The sequence below is a fragment of the Ursus arctos genome, unplaced genomic scaffold, assembly GCF_023065955.2.
Source record: "Ursus arctos isolate Adak ecotype North America unplaced genomic scaffold, UrsArc2.0 scaffold_1, whole genome shotgun sequence".
Lineage (NCBI taxonomy): Eukaryota > Metazoa > Chordata > Mammalia > Carnivora > Ursidae > Ursus > Ursus arctos.
Window position 1 is genome coordinate 27429527 of NW_026622763.1, and position 19892 is coordinate 27449418.

The 19892-nt window shown below is 36.9% G+C and overlaps 1 protein-coding gene across 15 annotated transcripts in view; it reads right to left on the reverse strand.

Moving 5' to 3' along the window:
- GTDC1 (glycosyltransferase like domain containing 1) overlaps positions 1-19892 on the reverse strand; it is a 403975-nt gene that overhangs the window by 203310 nt on the left and 180773 nt on the right. For all 15 annotated transcript variants that reach the window (XR_008961106.1, XM_057317423.1, XM_057317422.1 and 12 more), the window contains one exon: positions 16400-16573. Coding sequence is in view for 14 of the 15 variants with exons in the window: in XM_057317423.1 (XP_057173406.1) it covers positions 16400-16573 (174 nt within the window). In the remaining variant the exon portion in view is untranslated. The remainder of the gene's footprint in view (positions 1-16399; positions 16574-19892) is intronic.

The following is a 19892-nucleotide window of genomic DNA, read 5'->3' on the forward strand; positions in this document are numbered from 1 at the left end:
TGAACAGCTGCCATGCTTCACTCTACAATGGTGACTGCTTCACTGTATAATTTGTAACCATTCGCAGTGTGCTTTGAAATCTTTCAGGATGAAAGTGTTACCCTAAAATGCGAGATATCATCATCATTTTAAAGGCATACAGTACAACCACTTATTTCAGTTAAATTCAGCATAACATATTTAGAAAATACCTTATTTCATGAAAAACCATAAAACTAGGTTAAAATGCCCATGAAGCATGCTACAAAGATTATATGAAAAGGTATTTAAAGAAAGCAAACTATTTATCAACTATATGAATATTCTGCCAAAGAATGGAGTAGTAGGAAGAACAAATGCTTAAGACATTTTTATTTGAAAATACATCTGCCTTCATCAGATGGTAAAAATTCCCAATGTCACCCAAGAAAAACAGTGAAGAGAAAAATTGAACGTTAAGTCAATGGGAAATGGAGGAATGCCAACACTTTTGGAGAAAGAGATCAAGGATAAAATACAATTTTTGACATTTTCTTATTTCTCATCAGGACAGCCAGAGAATTATACAAATTCATTATCATGAAGACATTGAATTTTTACTATAGATTGCCTGGGGACAAGTGCAGACAGGAGCATATATTTTGGCAGTACTGAAAAGGGTGTCATGGTACAACCAAGAGAGGCTACTTGAGGTACACGGACCATCCACAGGCTGTTATTTAGTAGACATGCTTTAAGGTCAGTGGTTCTTGGCGGAAGAGTGAAAAATCTGGAGAACTTCAAAACAAATGCCAATACCTGGGTCCCAAACCCAGAGATACTGATTTAATTGATCTGGGCATCAAGATTTTTTTTTTACTGCTCCCCAGGTGATTATAATGTGCAGCCAATGTTGAAAACCACTGCTTGAGGCTATGTTGTACCAACCTGGTTATAATTGTTGTTTGGCTTTTTTTTTTTTAAGGGGAAATAAATCACATTATTTGAGGCCATGTGTATCATCATACATTATTAATACAGGCCACACAATTAGATATCACAGGCATGTTTCATGGCCTGATGCTTTATCAACCAGGAGGGGAAAAGGCTTTATCACCCAAGGACTGTATTTCTGAAAGATCATAATTCTAATGCAATCTGTTTGTGTAGTAACAGGAAGACTCTCTAAAAGAGACAATAACTCTGAATCGAAGAGGTTTTTGAATTTACAGCTCGCTGTGGGTATATTACCTGTGCTACAGGTTTGTCTACAGTAAACTATACAATCTCGTCCTCGCGTTTTCCCATCACACACATCTGAGCCATACCTTCTCTGTTCAGAAAATAACCAAGAATACGTTACCACACTGATGCTCACTTATCTACCTTCCAGTAGAAGCTCTGCACTCTCAACCAACCTGCTCATTCAAGAGATTTTAAACAAATACCTGCAAGCACGAGCAGAAACAGATTTGCACTCAGTCAAGCACTCAACAATTGCACATAATGATGTGAATAGTTGATTCTCTGTCTAGAAAGTGCGATGTAGTTACACTGACTTTTACTGACTATAACAGCCCTGCTCCACAAGTGCTAACCCTGAAAAATATCCCTAAACTAAAATATAACGAAGACAGACAAAAGAAAAATAAAAAGTCAACAAAACAGAGCAGGCAAAAAATCACCATAAGCAGCAGGAAAGCATGTTGGATATCCAAGTACTTTAAAGGTGGTAACTAAGGACTTAGATTATAAAAAGTTATTTTCATGAATTAAATTAGTCATGGGAGAAGAGATGGGGGGAAAAGGCCCAACTAAACATTATAGTGCTGTGTGCATTACACACCAGAGTAAATTAAACCTTGTATCTTTTAATAATCACCAAAAGATTCAGAAATTGAGGTAGCAACACCTAGAGGTCAGTTCAGATATCTGAGAGTGGCAATTAAAACTGATAAAGTAAACCAGAGTAATTGGTATGATCTTACAGAGGGGGAAGGCCAGGGAGATATGCAATAGAAAATATACCATGTACTGTGCAAAACAATTTCTCTATGTTCTCTCTCACTTAATCCTCACATCAACTCTATGATTCTATGTTAGGCAAACCAAGGGTCAGAAAGGGTGACATAATTTGACCAAGCCGCACATCTAGAAAATGGCTGAACCAAGACTGAAAGCCAGGTGTGAATGGCAAGTTTTTGTTCTTTCCTCTGCACCAATTTTATATTTTATGATACCTGTGACTCTTGCCCACCCTTCCACCCTGCTGACTTCCTCCCCTTCACACTGGGCATCCACCTAACTACCCAGAACTTCAGCTCACCCCTAGGACATCAGCCAGCTATAGAAACAAGACTCCAGATAAAAAGCGGGATTCAGGGGCGCCCGGGTGGCTCAGCCAGCTAAGTGTCTGCCTTCGGCTCAGGTCATGATCCCAGGGTCCTGGGATCAAGCCCCGCATGGGGCTCCCTGCTCTGCAGGGAGCCTGCTTCTCCCTCTCTTTCTACTGCTCCTCCTGCTTGTGCACTCTCACTCTGTCAAATAAATAAATTAAATCTTAAAAAAAAAAAAAGCGGGATTCACCTGATAGCCCTAAGAAGAGGCAGAACAGGCATGTCACCAAAGTCACCGTGCGGTGGAAATTTTAAATATTTTTTGATGAGAGCCAGGGAGGGAAAGCTTGAGAAAATTTTCTAATCGTAAGGGATAAGTAATCTATAACAAAACCTGCAAAGGGGAAGCATTAAGAAATTGATAGTTGTATATAATATTGGTTCACTCAGGAATTGTGATACCAAGTCCTAGAAAAGGGAGATAATCAAAATGATTTTCAGGTTCTGAGTTACAAATGCTGGAAACTCCTCTTCCTTGTTCCTAGAAAAAGTTTTATAGGAGCAGCTCAGTACTTACTGGAAGGGCAAAAAATGTTATAGGCCAACAGAGCTGGCTGATGAGCTTTTTAATCTCAAAACGAGTTACAGATCAAAGAGTTGGACATTTTTCAGTGTAAAGCGGAAAGTTGTAATGCCACTGATATGTCTGGGACTCTTGTAAGAAATTCCTGAACACCACATAGTCGTGGCACAACTGGTCTGTTTTATCAGTGCTGGTTAATCCTATCCTGCTAATTACGAATATAACCAACAACCCTAGCTGCACATTTCTAATAATCTCATAAAGTTTTTGAACTGGCAGTTCTAATTTGCGATTCTGCTGCAATGGTGCTCTATAACCACAAGTAAAAACCTCTCTGCTCTAGTTTCTCCAGCTGCAAAATGAAGGAATTAGACTGAAGATCACTAAGAGCTTTTTTTATTTCTTCGGTTCTCTCTCAGTTCTGAGTCTATTCTTTTATAAGAAAAAGTCAACTGCCTAAAACTGAAAACAAAACAAATTTGTCTGCATTTAAATGTGAGTGATATTTTTCTCTGATTTCCCTATTCCAGATAACCGTACAATTTTAAAACTTAGGCATTTCTTTGAGTTCATTCTCCCCCTTCTCTTCCATTTCCAACAGAATTCATCACCTAATCCTGAATATTCCACTTTCCTATTGTCTCTTGCTTATGTCTTTTCAAATCCATTCTCACCGACTGAGATAGAAGCTCCCTCTTCAATTAGCGGAAAATAATTATAACATACACTTCAGGATTTGGTATTAGAAAATGAGTTTTGGTATTATAAAAATGAAATGTGGTGGTTTTGAATAGACCCTACTTCTCTCCATAGAATCACGGGGTCTGTTCAGGGTACTGGCTGATATTTTACAGAGCTGATCTGCACTGGGCTTGAATGGGATGAGTGTCCCAAACAGATAAATCAGTTCTCTACATGCAGATAAATTCAGAACGGCAGTCAATACTTGTGAACTTAGAGTTAGCTGATAGGATCAGGAAGCAATGGACTGGACACTGAATTTCAAACAAGAAAGATATTTCTATGGATATACAAAAATACAACGTAATGGAGAGAAGAGGTGTTAAATTGCTCTTTCTTCTCTTGTTGCCCACTAATTATATATGAATCATAATGTGTGGTCAAGGGGAAAATAAGAGAAGAACTTCTACCATTCTCATTTTGTGGCTGTCTACAGAAAAGGATCAAGACTTCAGCGTAGAATAATAGGCAAGAATGAACGAGGGGCAAGTTTTGTGCAACTAATGAGCTTACCTTTAATTAAAGAGAATTGTAACTAGGTTTCCTAAATTGAATTCTCACTATTATGTCTGCTAATTTTTTTAAGTTCCATATTTAATAGTACTGATACACAAAATTAGAATCTTCCAAGACAAAAAGTGATAATTATTTAAGAACTAGTTTCATAGGAATACTTATTGATAAAAATAAATTTGTATGTAACATTGAGTCAAATATAGTAAGAACAAAAACAACTAAACTTAAGGAAAGCTTATGATTTCCAATCACTCCCAGAAGTACCTCTGCAGAGAGCTGCTTGTTAGTACAAACCTTGTGAGATGTCAGAAAGGTCTACGATTCACCTTACATTAAGCCCAAAGTACAGAAGCCTCACAGCATACATGACAAGAGCACACATATAGGTAGTACTTGGATTTCACATTCTTAGCAATATTTCTAATAGAATTTTGGCACTTAGTCCAACATGGTAAAGATAAGTCAATATAGAGCGACACTGGTTTTTCTTCTTATTATTATTTTTTAATTCTAAGTTGACATAAAGCAAATATCTGTTGCTTCTAAAATTACTGAAGTTATACAGGACCACAATTTGGGACAAAGTTCTCACTCTCCAGAAAATTAAATAAATTACATAGAGATTAATGAAAGTACTAAAGGTATTTTAAGAATGAATACATAAATTAAAGACAATAATAACAAGTACCATTTATTTCATGCTCACTATGCTTCAAGCATTTTAACAAGTACCTTACATTTGTATCTCATTTGATTTTCACAGCAGCCCAATGAAAAATATCCCTAAACTAAAATATAACGAATTATTCCCCCTACTTAACAGATGAGGTAAACAGATGTGTGAAAGGTCAAACAACTTTCTCGATATTGACGAAGTGGTTAGCAAAAAAGGTGGTACTGAAACATAGCTGTGCCTGAGATCAATTGCCTGTGTCAATTTTCTTAGGCACTATACCATTCCCTGCCCAAAGGGACTGAAGGGATTTAGTTACTGAACTCTGAGAAGACAAAGGAAGGAGTAATTCAATAAATTCCTGCTTATCCAGAAATAAAGAGTTCAAAAGATCTGATATTTTCACAAATTCTGCGCTCAGTTTTTATAAGATGGTAACAAATGACAAGAAACAGATATCTTGGATTTACTTGGCAAAAATAAATTTGAGCTTTGTCAAGTATGTCAAGGAAAAGAGCAAATCCAACCAAAAGACCTAGAAATGCAGGTCAATATAACAAATCACACATTCTCAATAAATCACTGATTTATTTTATTTTATTTACTCTCACTGGGGTAAGAGTGGGCACTTCCTGGTGGTCAGCTCCATCTAAATGACCTGCCAACATCTTAGACTCAACATATAAAACTCTGAATTCACCATCTTTATGCAAGCAAATCTATTTCTTAATTCCAATAGAACAGATATTCTCCTAGTCACTATAATTAACATTCCAAGATTATCCAAGACCATTTCTCCATCCAGTAAGTTGCCACTATCAACTTGCCAAGTCTACAACCAGCATATTGACGTATATGTCCTCTTTCCCATCTGTATGCTGCTTTCCGAGCTCAAGTCTTCAATAACCTATTCTAATACTTTTTAAAACGGTTTCTCTGCTTCCTATTTCCTTTCCCATCAATACTCTATTCAATACCAAATTACATTTCACGACCTAACAGTGGCTCCCAAATGATGATATGCTAAAGTCCAAAATCTTCAGCCTTAATTCCCATCTCTAATCTTGCTACCTCTTCGCCCAATTGAGTCAAAGATAATTAATCTCTTCTAAACCCAATGATCATTCACCACCATAAATCTGGTTATAACTATTCTCTCTCCATAATGTGTGCTTGCATGTATCCTAACCCACTCTCCTTTCCCTCATAGGAAGAAATAACATGGCGTTAATGGAAGCAGCATATTGAAGCCAGACAGTTTTGGTAGCTGTACAATTTCAGGCAAGCTTAACCTTCTGAACCTCACTTCTCCCACTTGTAAAATGAGGATAATAGTACCTAGCTTGCAGGAGTTTGGTAAAGATTAGAAGTAATATACATAAAGTGCATGCCCAGAAAAGGCAGTTGATAAATTAGAGCCACTATTATTATGCCCAAAGCTGAGTCAGTCTTTAATGCCCAGGTTAAATGCCATAAAAAGCACTTGCTTTTTTTTTCCCCCTGTCTTAAGCTTAAAGATACCTGATTATGCCTATCATTTCTACAAAGCTCTTATGATTAAGGTCCCTGCCTTGTATATCCTTATATCCTAGAATACCTTCTATGTACCATACAAATAGCAAGCTTTTAATAAATGTTGGGTGAAGAAGGCATGAATAAACCACAAAGAATTACATTACTGTTAAGTATATTTTATTGCATCTGATTACTTTGAAACATATTTTTAAAGAATTTCCTATAAAGTCTTTTATCTGGGATTTCTGTGGGAATAAGCTATTCTGGGTAAGAGATTATTCTGGCAGTTTACTGCTGAATGATACATTCCAAATAGTTTCTTTTTTAGTGGAAAACTATCTAAAACACTCCCCAGCATTCTTCACAAGAACACTGAACAACTACAATGACTTCTGTACCGATCACCCCACTCACCATTCCACACTCTAGCACCATGAGGAATGCATCCATATCACAGGTGTCAGGCAGATGTGGAAACAGCCCATGTGACTTTCCATTTCTTGCACTGCTGAATTATGCCCTCTCATGCGCTGCGGTTATGTGGATTGACAGGGTATAAGACAGCCCTTACCCTTATTTGAATTCAGATCGTCAGATATTCTACAAAATTATTAGGGTTTTCGAAATTTTGTTCCCCCTCACTTTTGAGGTTGGAATCATACTGGGTGGGTGAGCTTATCAGAAAGCCTATCAAACAGATAACCAAAACGGCGATGATGGGAGTATAAATAAAATCACTAACATTTACTGAACATTACTAGGTGGTAGGCATGGAGCTCAGTCAGCACGTTGTAATAATTATCTCAATTGGCATAATAAATCTAAGAGATAGGTACTCTTTCGATTACCTTTTTACAGATGGGAAAACGGAAGTTCTAGGACGTTAAGTGATTTGCTTCAGACTGAGCAGTAGTAGTAAGTGACAGAAGACAAACTAGATTGCTGTACACCACCCTGCTGTCTCCCACTTTTGATTCAGGGTTACCCCAAATGGAATGACGGAATAAGGGCTTTTTAGGAAGGTAATCAAAGCTTGACGCTTTAAACATCAAAGTTATTTATCTGAAATCTTTCTAACATGCGTTGTACATAGAGCCCTCACGTAATAAACAGAATATATCACATACATTGTTCTTGCCTGGATGGGTCCACACTGATGATCATTCATTATGCTATAGGAAGCTCAGTCATAGCCTCTAAGCCCAGTGAGGGGAAGAGATCCTAAGTGAATGAACCTTTTGCTGAATTCTCCTATGGTTGAGTTTATTGAATGACATTCATCCCCATTTTGTAGCAGCCCTGCTCCATGACTCCTTTTGGAGAGATGATGTAGTCCCTAGCTAAGCATGTTCTGATTTTTAATTATTTCTCTACCCCATGATCTGTGGCCTTTGCTTCTTGCCTCCCAGATTACTCTGAACAGAACAATGAGGAATTAAAAAAAAAAAAAAAATGTACCTCGAGTCTTTGATGTCTGAAGCCAAACATTCTCTTTACTTGAGAACAGGGGTAAATCATCTTATAAAAGGACAGTTTTTGTGGCGGCTGCTGCTGAATTTAGAGCACTTCTTTTGGGTGAGGTTATTGTTGTATAAATTGAAGAGAACAGAAATCTAATTGCAGTAATTAGGCATTAACATGAATGATACTTTCATTAAAAATACATTTTGAGTAAGCAAGAGTTTGTTCTTTGTAACTTCAGGCCAACAAAGGAACTGCATATATATATATATATATATGTATATATATATATATATATATGCGCTGAAACCAAATTCTTTTCTTAACAAGAATAGTAAGAGGAAGATGGTTAGAATATAACACAGCATGAAAGATTTGCATTAGATATAAAGGAGATTTCGTGAAAGTGAGTGGTGTTAAACATTGGAATGATTTATCAAAAGTTTTTTTTTTAGTACAGTGATTCTATAAAAATTTTTTTAAAATGACATTCAAATGGAACACATTTTTGCATTCATTTTGAAGAGCCAAAATAATTGTTAGCAAATATGGATATGTTTAAATTTGTAAAAGCAAAACTCTTCTTCTATTTCAAATCTAGATTAATATTCAAGAAGACAGTACCCACTTCATTATTTCATAGAGCAACGGCAATATTTTATTAATATGTCTAACTAATACTTAAAATATCTGAGAAATATGACCACATGTGGTAAGAAGATTAAGGTGTTTCATGGCAACCCCCCCCAAAAAAAAAAGCAGAACTCTTGACTGCAGAAAACAAAGTTTTCTGTGGGGAGCCACGGGGGCTGCCTTCTGTCCTATCAATCCACGAATTCTCAAATTACAGATCTGCTGTTGTTTTCTGACACATCTGCTTTGCAATGTAAAATAGTGTGTTTTTTTTTTTTAATAAGAATTCTTCAAAAAGCCCTTAGGCTCCTCGCCTTTGTTTGCACAGCCTGAGAGTTTTCATTTAAAGTTTTCACACTGTTTTTCAAATTCTACATTTTTGTTTCTAAAATAGTTACATGAAGTCCATAGACCTCTGTTTTGGCTTCACATTTTAGCTACATGGAAAAGGTGGAGAGAAACATGTAGAGAAATTCTTAGGGTTTCAATAACTGATATTACTCCAAATGACCAACATTGTTTTCCTCTCTCCTTTGCTGTCAAAAATGTTGGAGGAGGAAAGCAGAGATGCTTTTCATATCATTCCTGTCCCCAGGATACAAAATCTACTATGAAATAAGAAAACTCACAGGTAAAATCTACTATTGTTTATTCAGGCAACTCTGACAATCCAGTACTGTGGAAAATAGGAATGCATAGTGAAATGATTACAGAAGCGTATGAAATTCTTCTCCATTGATCACAACAAGATGGATACTTGATATTCTCTGTGGTGACTAAATGGGACCTGAACCACAGAAAAAGCTCTGATTTTTCCATCTAAAGTATACACTCTTCAATCTGCTCCAAATCTAAACTTCAACTCCTAAGGAAATACCATCCACTCATCCCTTCATTAAAAAATAAATGGATGATTTTTTATTATGGTCTCCACTGGAAACACATATATTTGATCTTTTTATATCAATTATGTGTAACTATAATAAAGAAATTTAAGCTTTTTTCACCATATAATGGCACTAAGAAGGCAAACGTGATAAATACATACAAGTATCAGGATTTGACAGTCTTGAGCCTTTATCTCTCTTCACCTTTAATCCAACCAAATGTTATTTGAAGCAGATGATATCCACTTTGATATTCCCTCCTCAGCTCCCTGATGGAATTCCTTAGGAAGACCTGATCTTTTTCAAGGATAAGAAATACTACTTTGTAATACACTGTATTTGTATAATACATTCTTATGTGATACCAATTTGTCGGGAGTAGGGATAATCTCGTTCTATGAAAATCATGAATGGTCCCTCAGTACCAAATCCTGTAGGGGAGAGAGATGGAAGTGTGATGATGTCCCAACACAGTCAACTCCACCCCAAACATCTAACGTGATGGATCAGACGGGGCCTGATAAGACAGGTGTCATGCTACAAGCTAACTTGTAAGGGAAGAGAGTTTGGATAAATGAGAGATATTTACGAATAGAAAAAAATGGTTTTCTGATCCAGAAGTAATGGTCTGAGCCTACAGCTGTTCCTTTGATGATGTAGTCTTCCCATTCTGCTTCTTTAGGCCTATTTCAATTTACTGTCAGAATTGTTTTTAAAATTTCTCATTCCTCTTCAGGTATCCTCTTTTTCAAAACTTCAACCTTTTAAAAGTCTGCTTTCTAAAGCCTGGAGTCCTTTCTTTCATAATATTACCATGACATGCTCCCTTTTATTCAATATTTCTGTCAATTCTCTTTTCTAAATCATTTGTTCTTCACTGGTCAGAGTCAAGTACCAGAGACCTGAACCTCTTTTAGGGGGACAAGCAATATAGAAAAAAAATGGTAAGAATTTGGGTTCTAAAATCAGATTTAAAAATATTTGATTTCTTGTTCTACCTTTACTATCTGTATGACTATAGGCAAAAGTTATTTACATTCTCTATGGCTGAGTTTCTGCAACTATAAATGGAAAATAGCTTTCAGAATTGTTGGAAGAACAAAATGCTAAAATACGTATAACAGGCTTAGCACAATGCAGGACTAAAATAAGAATCAGTAAGGTTAGCTGTTATGGTTAATTCTACCTTCTAAAGATGACCCTGTCGGAAAGCAAGGTGCAAATCCCTCTGATGTTCTGATTTCATTACAGTGAGACTTGCACAAAGGCCTGGATACATAAAATCCCCTAGTTGTACCAGGCCTTGCCTGTTTGGAAAATGCTGGCTTCCTCTAGCCAATGTCTGGCTCTGTTGGCTGCAGGACTGCTTCTTTATTCTTTCCATCACACACCCAGCAGCACCATGGACTTCTACATGAAATCTGCCTTCTTAATATATCCAGTGAAATTTCCTTAATTTCCAAGCCAACCTATACTCTCTAACACAGAATAGGCTTCCCACTCATGAGTCTCACCTCATCAAGTCTTAAAATCATATTTATCTTCTGGCGTGCTACAGGACGAATGTCTGGAGTCCTCTGGAATTCGTACGTTGAAATCCTGCCCTGCCCCCATGTATGATGGTGTTAGGAGGCAAGGACTTTGGGAGATACTCACATCATGAGGGTAGATCCCTCATCGATGGGATTAGTATCTTTATAAAAAAAAAAAGACTCCAGAGAGCTCTCTCGCTCCCTCCATCATGTAAGAACCCAGCACGAACACAGAAAACAGACCTTCCCCAGACACCAAATCTGCCAGAGCCTCAGTCTCGGCCTTGCCTGGCTCCAGAACTATAAGAAATAAATTCCCGCTGTTGATTAGCCACCCAGTCTACGGTATTCTGTTACAGCAGCCCAAACAGGCTAACGCATGGTATTAATACTGCAAAGTCTGTCTTGTTGACCGCTGATCATCTGGCAGGCCTGGATGCCTTCAGGACCAAAGGAGCCTGGGTATGCGCCCCAGCAGCAAAGGGAGATTTGGTCCATAAAATGGCTCCAATCAGGAAGACCTAAAAAAGATGGTCACCTACGCTAACAGGTATTAGCACTGGGAAGGGTTTAGATGTGTACTGTCTTCCTTCAGGTGACTACGGCTCACGTACATCCTAGAGTGAGGCATGAGGTTTACCTCCATTTGCTGTTACTTATCATTTCTGCCAAAAGTGAGTTATGCATTTCCCTCCATTCTTACACAGAATTTACTGGTTATCATTTCACCTTGTTTAATACATCGCAGTCATCCTTGTGATGCACAAGCTGTACAGTCGTGGAGGAATGTCTGCAAGGGTTCCTCAACGCGCGCGGATGCCTGCCCTGCCATAGAATGGCTCCAGGCTGCTCTGCTTTTTCACTTCTCATATATTTTTTTTAATAGTTTATCTCTCTCCTCCCTTGTTGTCGAGCTGTCAGTCAGCTGTCACTTTTTACTGCTGTCAGTGAGCCTGCCTCTATCACACCCCCAATGTGATGCTGCTAACGTGCTGTCAGCTGAGAAATCAGACAATCACGACCTCTGAAACTGCATTCACAGTAAGTGGTGGGCTGAGCGCGGGATGGAGATTCTGAGATAGGAGTTCCAGTTCTTGCTCTGTCTGTATCCAGCTGTGTGGTTACCAGGACACACTTAACTTCTCTGAACCTTGGTGCTCTCATCCACAAAATGAGGAGCAGAATCTGTGTGCGTGTGTGTGTGTGTGTGTGTGTGTGTGTGAGAGAGAGAGAGACAGAGACAGAGACAGAGATAGAGAGAGACAAAGAGACAGGACAGGAAAGAGATCTCACCCACACGTGGATCCTAACTTTCTCTGGCTACCAGAAAGAACAAAAGAAACTTTTCTGTGAGTTAACAGAATGCAGGATGGGGTACCACTGACCCTTTAATTGTCAAATTCAAGGATATTATTTAACCTTACTTCTCTGAATTCACTACTGACCACCTTCTTAAAGCCCTCTTCCCTTTGCTCCAGAGGATAATTCTCTCAGTGTTGACCTCCTGACTCTTTTTTCTTCTCTTTTCAATCCTGGGCTCTTCCTCCACCAACCCTGTAAGTGCTAAGAGTGCCAAAGGCCAGTCTGAAGTTCAAAGCCAGGGTAATGATGAGAAACCAGCAACAAGCCTGCGAAGTAGCAAACTGTGTGTCCTAGAAACCAACGGAAGAATGTGTCATAGTGTGTCAAATGCTGCTCATATGTTAAGTAAGATGAGCACTGAAAATTGACCACAGGATTTAGAGAGGCATGGAAGTCATAGGTAACCTTGACAAAAACAGTTTCAGTGAAGTAGCTATAAGATAGAGCAGTAAGAATAAAATTAGAAGCAAGTATAAACAACTCTTTCAGGAGGTTTTACTATTAACAGAGGAAAAGAAGACAGGCAGTAGCAGAAGAGAGAAGTGGAATCAAGAAATTACTTTTTTTATTTTAAAGATGTAAAACAAACAGCATTTTTCTTATACTAATATTAATGACCTGGAAGACAGGAAAACTGATGATGCAGAACAGAGAAGGACAAATTGCTAGGACAGTAGTCCTTTGGTATGCAAGAAGGATGGACTCTTGTGGAGGCAAAGACCCCACACAGAAGCAAAGTCAATTCATCCACATTAAAAGGTATGAAGAAAAAGAATATGCACCCAGAAGCACATGGATGGGCAGACGTGGTAGTAGCAGCATACAGAAATTCTCTGCCGATTGCTTCTATTTTCTCAGTCATAACTGGAGAATGAAGATAGGATATTTGGTATCAGACATTTACAAAGCAAGAAAATGCATGCTTAGTTATCTAGAAGATAGGAAATGTGGTCTGCTTGCCATGCAGCTCAGAGGGACCAGATGCATTTAGAGTAGACCTATAAGTACCCCTGGAGGATTTTCTCCTAATCAAATTAAAGGAAAAGTGCAAAAAAATTGAGAGTATATTCAAGACAGCAAGGATGATGATCAAATATGGAGATTGAGCTCAAGAAGGAAGGAGGACATTTAGGACAAGAAAAAAATCAAAAGTAAGGAGTTGGCCCCATCAATAGATGGTAGGTTCCTATGAGGCCCAACGACTGAGTCAGGATGATAAAGAGAATAATAAATGAACCTCTTTATTTATATTAGGCTGCTCCTTTGGCAGGGTACTTCTGTAATTTCACGTGCTGATTAAGAAATGGCAGAGAGGAAGAGAGTACTTTATATTCAGGTGGCAATAAATGTGTTAGGTTATATAACAATGGAGTGGGGAAATTAATAAGATGAAGTAGTCTTTCGGGGGGGGGGGGCTATTACATACCAGGCACTATGCTAGGCATTTTGCACGTGCATTATTTCCTTTAGTCACTACACAATGCCTATGAGATGACAAGGTAAATATAATCATAACATTAAAGAACCTAAGTTCAGGGTCATTACACTTACATAGGTCACAGAGCTAGTAAGTAGTAGTGAAGACTCAAATACATGTATGTACACCTCCAGTGATTAAGAGCTTGCCCATCTCCGAATGTTTAATACATATAATGATAGTTTCTTTTTTTTTTTAAAGATATTTATTTATTTGAGAGAGAAAGAGCACATGAGCGGGGGGAGGGGCAGAGACAGAGAGAGGGGAGAGAGAGAGAGACTCTCAAGCAGACTGTCCGCTGAGCATGGAGCCTGACGCGGGGCTTGATCTCACGACCCTGAGATCACGACCTGAGCCGAAACCAAGAGCCAGACCCTTAACCGACTGAGCCACCCTGGCACCCCAAATATATATAATCATAGTTTTAAGTGATATTTTTTCTTGCAACTATTTTTCTGGTCTTTGAGAAAGACAAGGCAGTGAGGAGTGAGGAGGGCAATAGGTAACAGCAGTTGCCACAAAGCTCAATATTACTGACGTCCTAATGTGACTGACATGCTCTGAATTTTAACTGTTAACAAGTTTAGAAATCCTCATATTTTTTGCTGAAACACAGCTTTTCCCCTTCTCTGACTAATATCCATTATAGTATACTCTATTATAGCACATTGGATTAATAATTTAATTATATCTTCTACTTTGTGTTTACTTAAATTTATTTTTCCCATGACCAAACAATATTTATATAGGGAGAAAGAAGCATTCAAAAGTTGTTTTTTTTTTTTAATCACCTTGCTTATGTTGCCCTTGGAATTACTAAATATTTTTCAACATCTCAACAAAATAATACTCTTTTAAGACTGCAGGCATTAGAATGATTGTCATTCATGCAAATAATCACTTACTTACACTATATGAGTTTGGGTTGGATAAAGCAAATTACCATTTGAAAATAATTCAAATAACACTCTGGGCTAAGACCTTGCTTATGAATGTTATCTTGGCCACAATATTTCTTAACCTTTTTCCATTTAGCTAGATTTATTTATGGTAATATAGTCCAAATTAATAAACTATTCAATTGCCACAGGTGTATTAAACATATGATGTTGTAGGAATATATCAGATGCAAATGAATTTTAAAACATATTATTTATTTGGAATTCTATAGTGGTAATAATTAAGATGTAGTATAATCACCTACTAAGTTAAAGATGTACATTTTGAGTGTACATTATATGAAAATCTTAAAAACATGTCAAAAAAAATAAAGTCCATATTTTAAAAATATGGCCTAAAATATAAACTGTTTTTTAACTAATCATCGATCTAAAGTGTAACAATTATATTTTTCAGAAGTTGAAATTCTCTCATCCCACATATTATATATATAAATACACATTATATTGCATATACATATTTATGCATATGCATATATAACTGAAAATCAATTTTGATCTTAGTTTTGCTTAGTCTGACAGTTGTCAAAACTGCAAATAAATGATTAAATGTTTTTACCAAATGACCTATAGTGATAGGAAGCTTGAACAGTAAACAGAAAATTGAATAAAAAACCATAATCCAGTCTATGACAATAATCAGCAGTGTGAGTACAAGCCAGTCTGCTTCTTTGGGCCTCTGCTTTCTGAACTCTATAAAGTAAGAACTGGGCAAGGCTGTCTAACCTAAATTTTATGACTCACTAACTTGATTTGGTATTAGGCAGACTTTTCTTCAATGAAATATTAACTAGTAAAACACTCAAATAAATCAGCATTAAGAGTGCTGATGAGGACTACTGATCCCGCAGCAAAATCTGGGTGAACTCAGTAAATCTAGAACACAGAGAGTAACGCTGACCTCCTGCATAACATGCATAGACATTAAATTGTTTCCTGCCTTCCTTTCAGGGACGGGGAAGAAACAGCTGTCCCTGAACTCTTTTTAAGGACATCGTCAGTTGCAAACAGCAGCATCCCCAGCTAGTAAGAGTCCCACTGAAGTAAACTTTCTGTTCACACGGGAGAAATATTCCTACTCGTAATAAAAACCGTTTTGCTAGGTTTAATCAGAAGTGAAAAGGAATTTGAGAATGTTCCCTTTGAGCCACATCATCCACTGCTAATTCGGGGTGGGCCCAGCAACTAGGGTAATAAAAAATGTCCTTAGTAACAGAGAGAGAGAAATGGCAATTAAGTACATTTGTAACCTAATATAGAAGACCTAACTCTTTATTAAGATAATATAAATAATTAAAAAATGGAAGAAGGAAAAAATAGAAGAAAATAGCATGGGAAATGAAAGTAACCCTAGCAGTGAAATTTAACATTGATTTACTTAGAACAGTTGCTATATACATATAAACCCATGGGCATAAGCTGAACGCAAAGGTTGAGAAATATGCTTGACAATGACTTCTGTAACAAAACAACAAATAAAGAAACAAAACAGTAAGTGTCAAAAAAGCCAAAGCAGCTTGATGAGGAAACCAATAAATAACAGAAAAGAAAGGATGAACTCAATATCAGAACTAAACATTCAGGGATCGGCTGGACACATGATTACTTAAAATGTTTGTAAATCACAGCATGGTGAAATAGAACTTGATTCTCTAATTAACCATGGTTATGCTGAAAAGTTAAAATTGGCAAGAACACCACCAATTTCTATACATTTGGGGAATAATTTATGACACAATATTGAAAACAGAGTCAAACATACTGACCTGCTCACATCGGGAAACCTGATGGGAAAGTAAATAACTTGGCACTTGGGTCTGATGATGCCTTCCAGATCCTTGGGTCTGTGATCAGGAATCAGCTTCATAAATTTTCCAATAGAGGTGAGAAATGACTCCATATTAAAAACCGAGTTGAATACCACCACATCAGCCACCAGGCTGGAAAGGGAAGGGATAAACGCAAATGATGAACCCACATTCATTCAGTTACTTTTTATAAGCCCAAGACCTCTGTGTTAATCAGAGTTTATACTGTACTTGGGTTTGCAAAGAACTCTGCATTTCCCATCAGTATTTACGAAATTGCCTGTAATAGAAAACTAGTTAGCTTCATTCCCATTGTATCACGTAAGTTAAGATTGTTGGCATCAGGGAGGAAAGGCAAGACAGGAATTAAATGATGTATTGGGATCTGACGAGGCTTCAAACAAAGTTTATTTTTCTGCAGTGTCAGGACTTTCTGTATTATCAACAACACTAAGTACAGCAGGACTTTTTTCTTTGTGGTCCACATACCCATGTTGGATTTCTATGTCAGTGATCCATGCCATTTTACACCATACTACTAACAACAGAACATCTGCCAGACATGTCAGTACCTTCAAGGAGACTAGTTCAGATAAAGCATACCTTTAAACATATGGTTAAAGTCTATTTCTTGTTTAATCCTTGCTTCAAGAAACCATTAGATTTTTTTTTAAGTTCTGGAACACTACAGGAAGGATTATATGGGATCTCTACAAATAACTTATTTTACTATTATGTTATATTTGGGGTAGTCAAAGAAGAAGAAGGACCACACCACCATGGACCTTCAGAATTAAATGAAATAAATATAATACTATCTATTACTTTTGATGGAAAGATTGTGTTCCTCCCTTTCATGTTTTTTAAATACAAATAATCTAAGATACATTGTTGTAAGGAAATGCGACAACAAATCTTAGGTGTCATAAATATGCCAACAGTGTTCAGAATTGCCTATAACATTTTCTTGAAGGCCAATGAACACAAACGATAACTAGAGGCAAGCCGGATAAAACCTGAATATGTAGTATGTTCCCTTTATGGGTAAAACACTGATTTAATAAATAATTGGTTTGATTTTTTAAAATGGCCCTCTTTGCTTTAAGCAATGATTCAGTGTCTCACTGTCACTGGATCTCAGTAAAATGCACACAAATGTTTTAGTGAGAAGGTATATAAGCTCAAATAGCAGTTAGTTTTATTTCAGCTTTAAAGTGATAAATTAAGAAAATGGAAAGACACATAAGTCCGTAAGACGGCAAAACACACATGAAGAGGCAGAGCTTACAGAATAGGAATACCATAGCAAATCCTCCGTTTACTGAGGACAGCCAAAGTTCCTATTATTAATACGCAGCGGGAATGTTGAACTGCCACCTTTATGCCTCCCCTGCAAAACTGCTTTTCCCTACAAGTATTTTTTTTTTTTTTTGGTTGCAACCTAGTGGAAATTTGGGGGTAGAGATGATAACAGCACGGATAATACAAAAGAATGTCACAGAAGTGCTGACACAACAGCAAGCAATAAGGAAGCCAATATAATAATACACCAAAAGTTGAAGGATGCTTTACAGCTAGTCTGTTTTCACCATATGTCACATATTGTAATAGCGACCCACAGGTCATAATATACTGTTACGACATGTGTTCATAAGTCAGAAGGTTAGTGAAACCTCTATTTAAGGTGAGTGCTTATGTCAGTCACCTCTGAAGTCCTTAACTGCCACTCGGTCAAGAAAGAAATCCGACAGTGCCAACAAAAGCAGAAGTCAGCAAGAAAACTAAAGAAACATTTGAGGAAGCAAGACTCATACTTTTCAGAGAATCTGAAACAGGACTACTTTCTGACACTCTTATTTTTCCTCTGGACAACTGCAAACCATTTTTTTCTCATTAAGAGTTCAACCAATGATTGAGTCTACTTCTTTCTCTCCGAGCTTGTCTATCAGTTTACCCTCTTGAGAAGAGCAATGCCAGAAAATCACATACGGGCTTTTACAGTCTCATTCCTTTTGAGCAAAAACAATCTTTTATAAAATAGAGAGATGAGGGGCAGTGAGCTAAAATTTTTTATAGACATCTGCCCTCATAGGGCAATGCAACCCAACTACTTACACTCTTAAAAATCCAGTCTATGCTAAATTAAAGATCCAAGACAGTCTACAGAAATATTCTTTTCATGCATTTCCTCTCTGATACGAGTGGGTGTAACTTCCATTAACTTTAAAGCCACCCATAAAGGGAAAAATAGACTTAATTTTTTTCCCCAGTTATTTCTCAGGGGTAATAAACCCACAGTATCAGAGGAAAAGAATGACGCTAATTCAAGAAATCAAAAGAATATTACAAATGTTTTCCGTATCGATAAAGCACAAAATGATTTTATTTTTGTTTTTAAAACATATTTCCCTTCTCTGTTTCAATATAAAATAAAGTATTTTAATTTTATTATGAAATCTTAAACGGTTGCTTTTTTACGAGACATTTGACGTGAAGCAGTCCCACTCTATTTTGATAGCGCTGCTACTTCCCAATTGAAGCAGCTTGTAAAAATGATTGCAGGAAAACATTTACGAAATGCTCGAAACACAGAAATGTTACCATATAGCTGTTTTTCTATGTCAACTAAACTATGGAATATGCTTGTAAGAGTTGGGAGTCTGTTTAAACACATCATCAATCCCAGTTGCTAATAACAATTTAAAAAGGTGAGTAAGATGTACCCAATCACAGCCAACCTGATTCTATTTGATTGCTGCAGTTATGTGACTAGGATCCAATCGCAAAGCCGTTTCAGAGTTGTTATTAACTTCTTTCATTAACTAAGCTTCAAGAGATATACTTTGTTGAAGTAACAATAGAGAAGGACCATCACCTTTGAAATGTCATGGTATTTTAAGGCTGTGCAATTTCAGAAGATTCAATGAGGGTAAGAAAAAAAGAACCAACCACCTAAAGATTCATTTTCCATCGTTTTCTCTTATAAACAATAAGAAAAGAAGGACAAAACCCCCTTGCTCTATTATGCTTTAATTTTTATTTCTTCCTCTGTAAATTCTATTTTGATTTCAGCTGGATATATTGAAAGTAGATGGTAAATGAGAATTGACTAACTGCTCTTTTCTAAAAGTATCCCTTAAACAATACATGATGGAATCAAGGGGTAAAGGTCTCTTGTCAACACTTTGATTCTATTTTGAATGTTGTAGAAAATAGACTAACTAGGTCAACATATAATTAGATTGTTACATATGTGTATTTTATAAAAAGATTAGCTGTTCTCCTATATATATATTGCAAAGGCACAAGCAATTACTACCGTGGAAGGTATGTTTAAGCATACGCACCTACTTTAAGGTGTTTTTTAAATAAGTGTACAGTAGGTCTCGAGATTTAAAAGCTAACTATCTATAAAGAAAACGGTGGCAAAGGACTAAATATAATGATACAA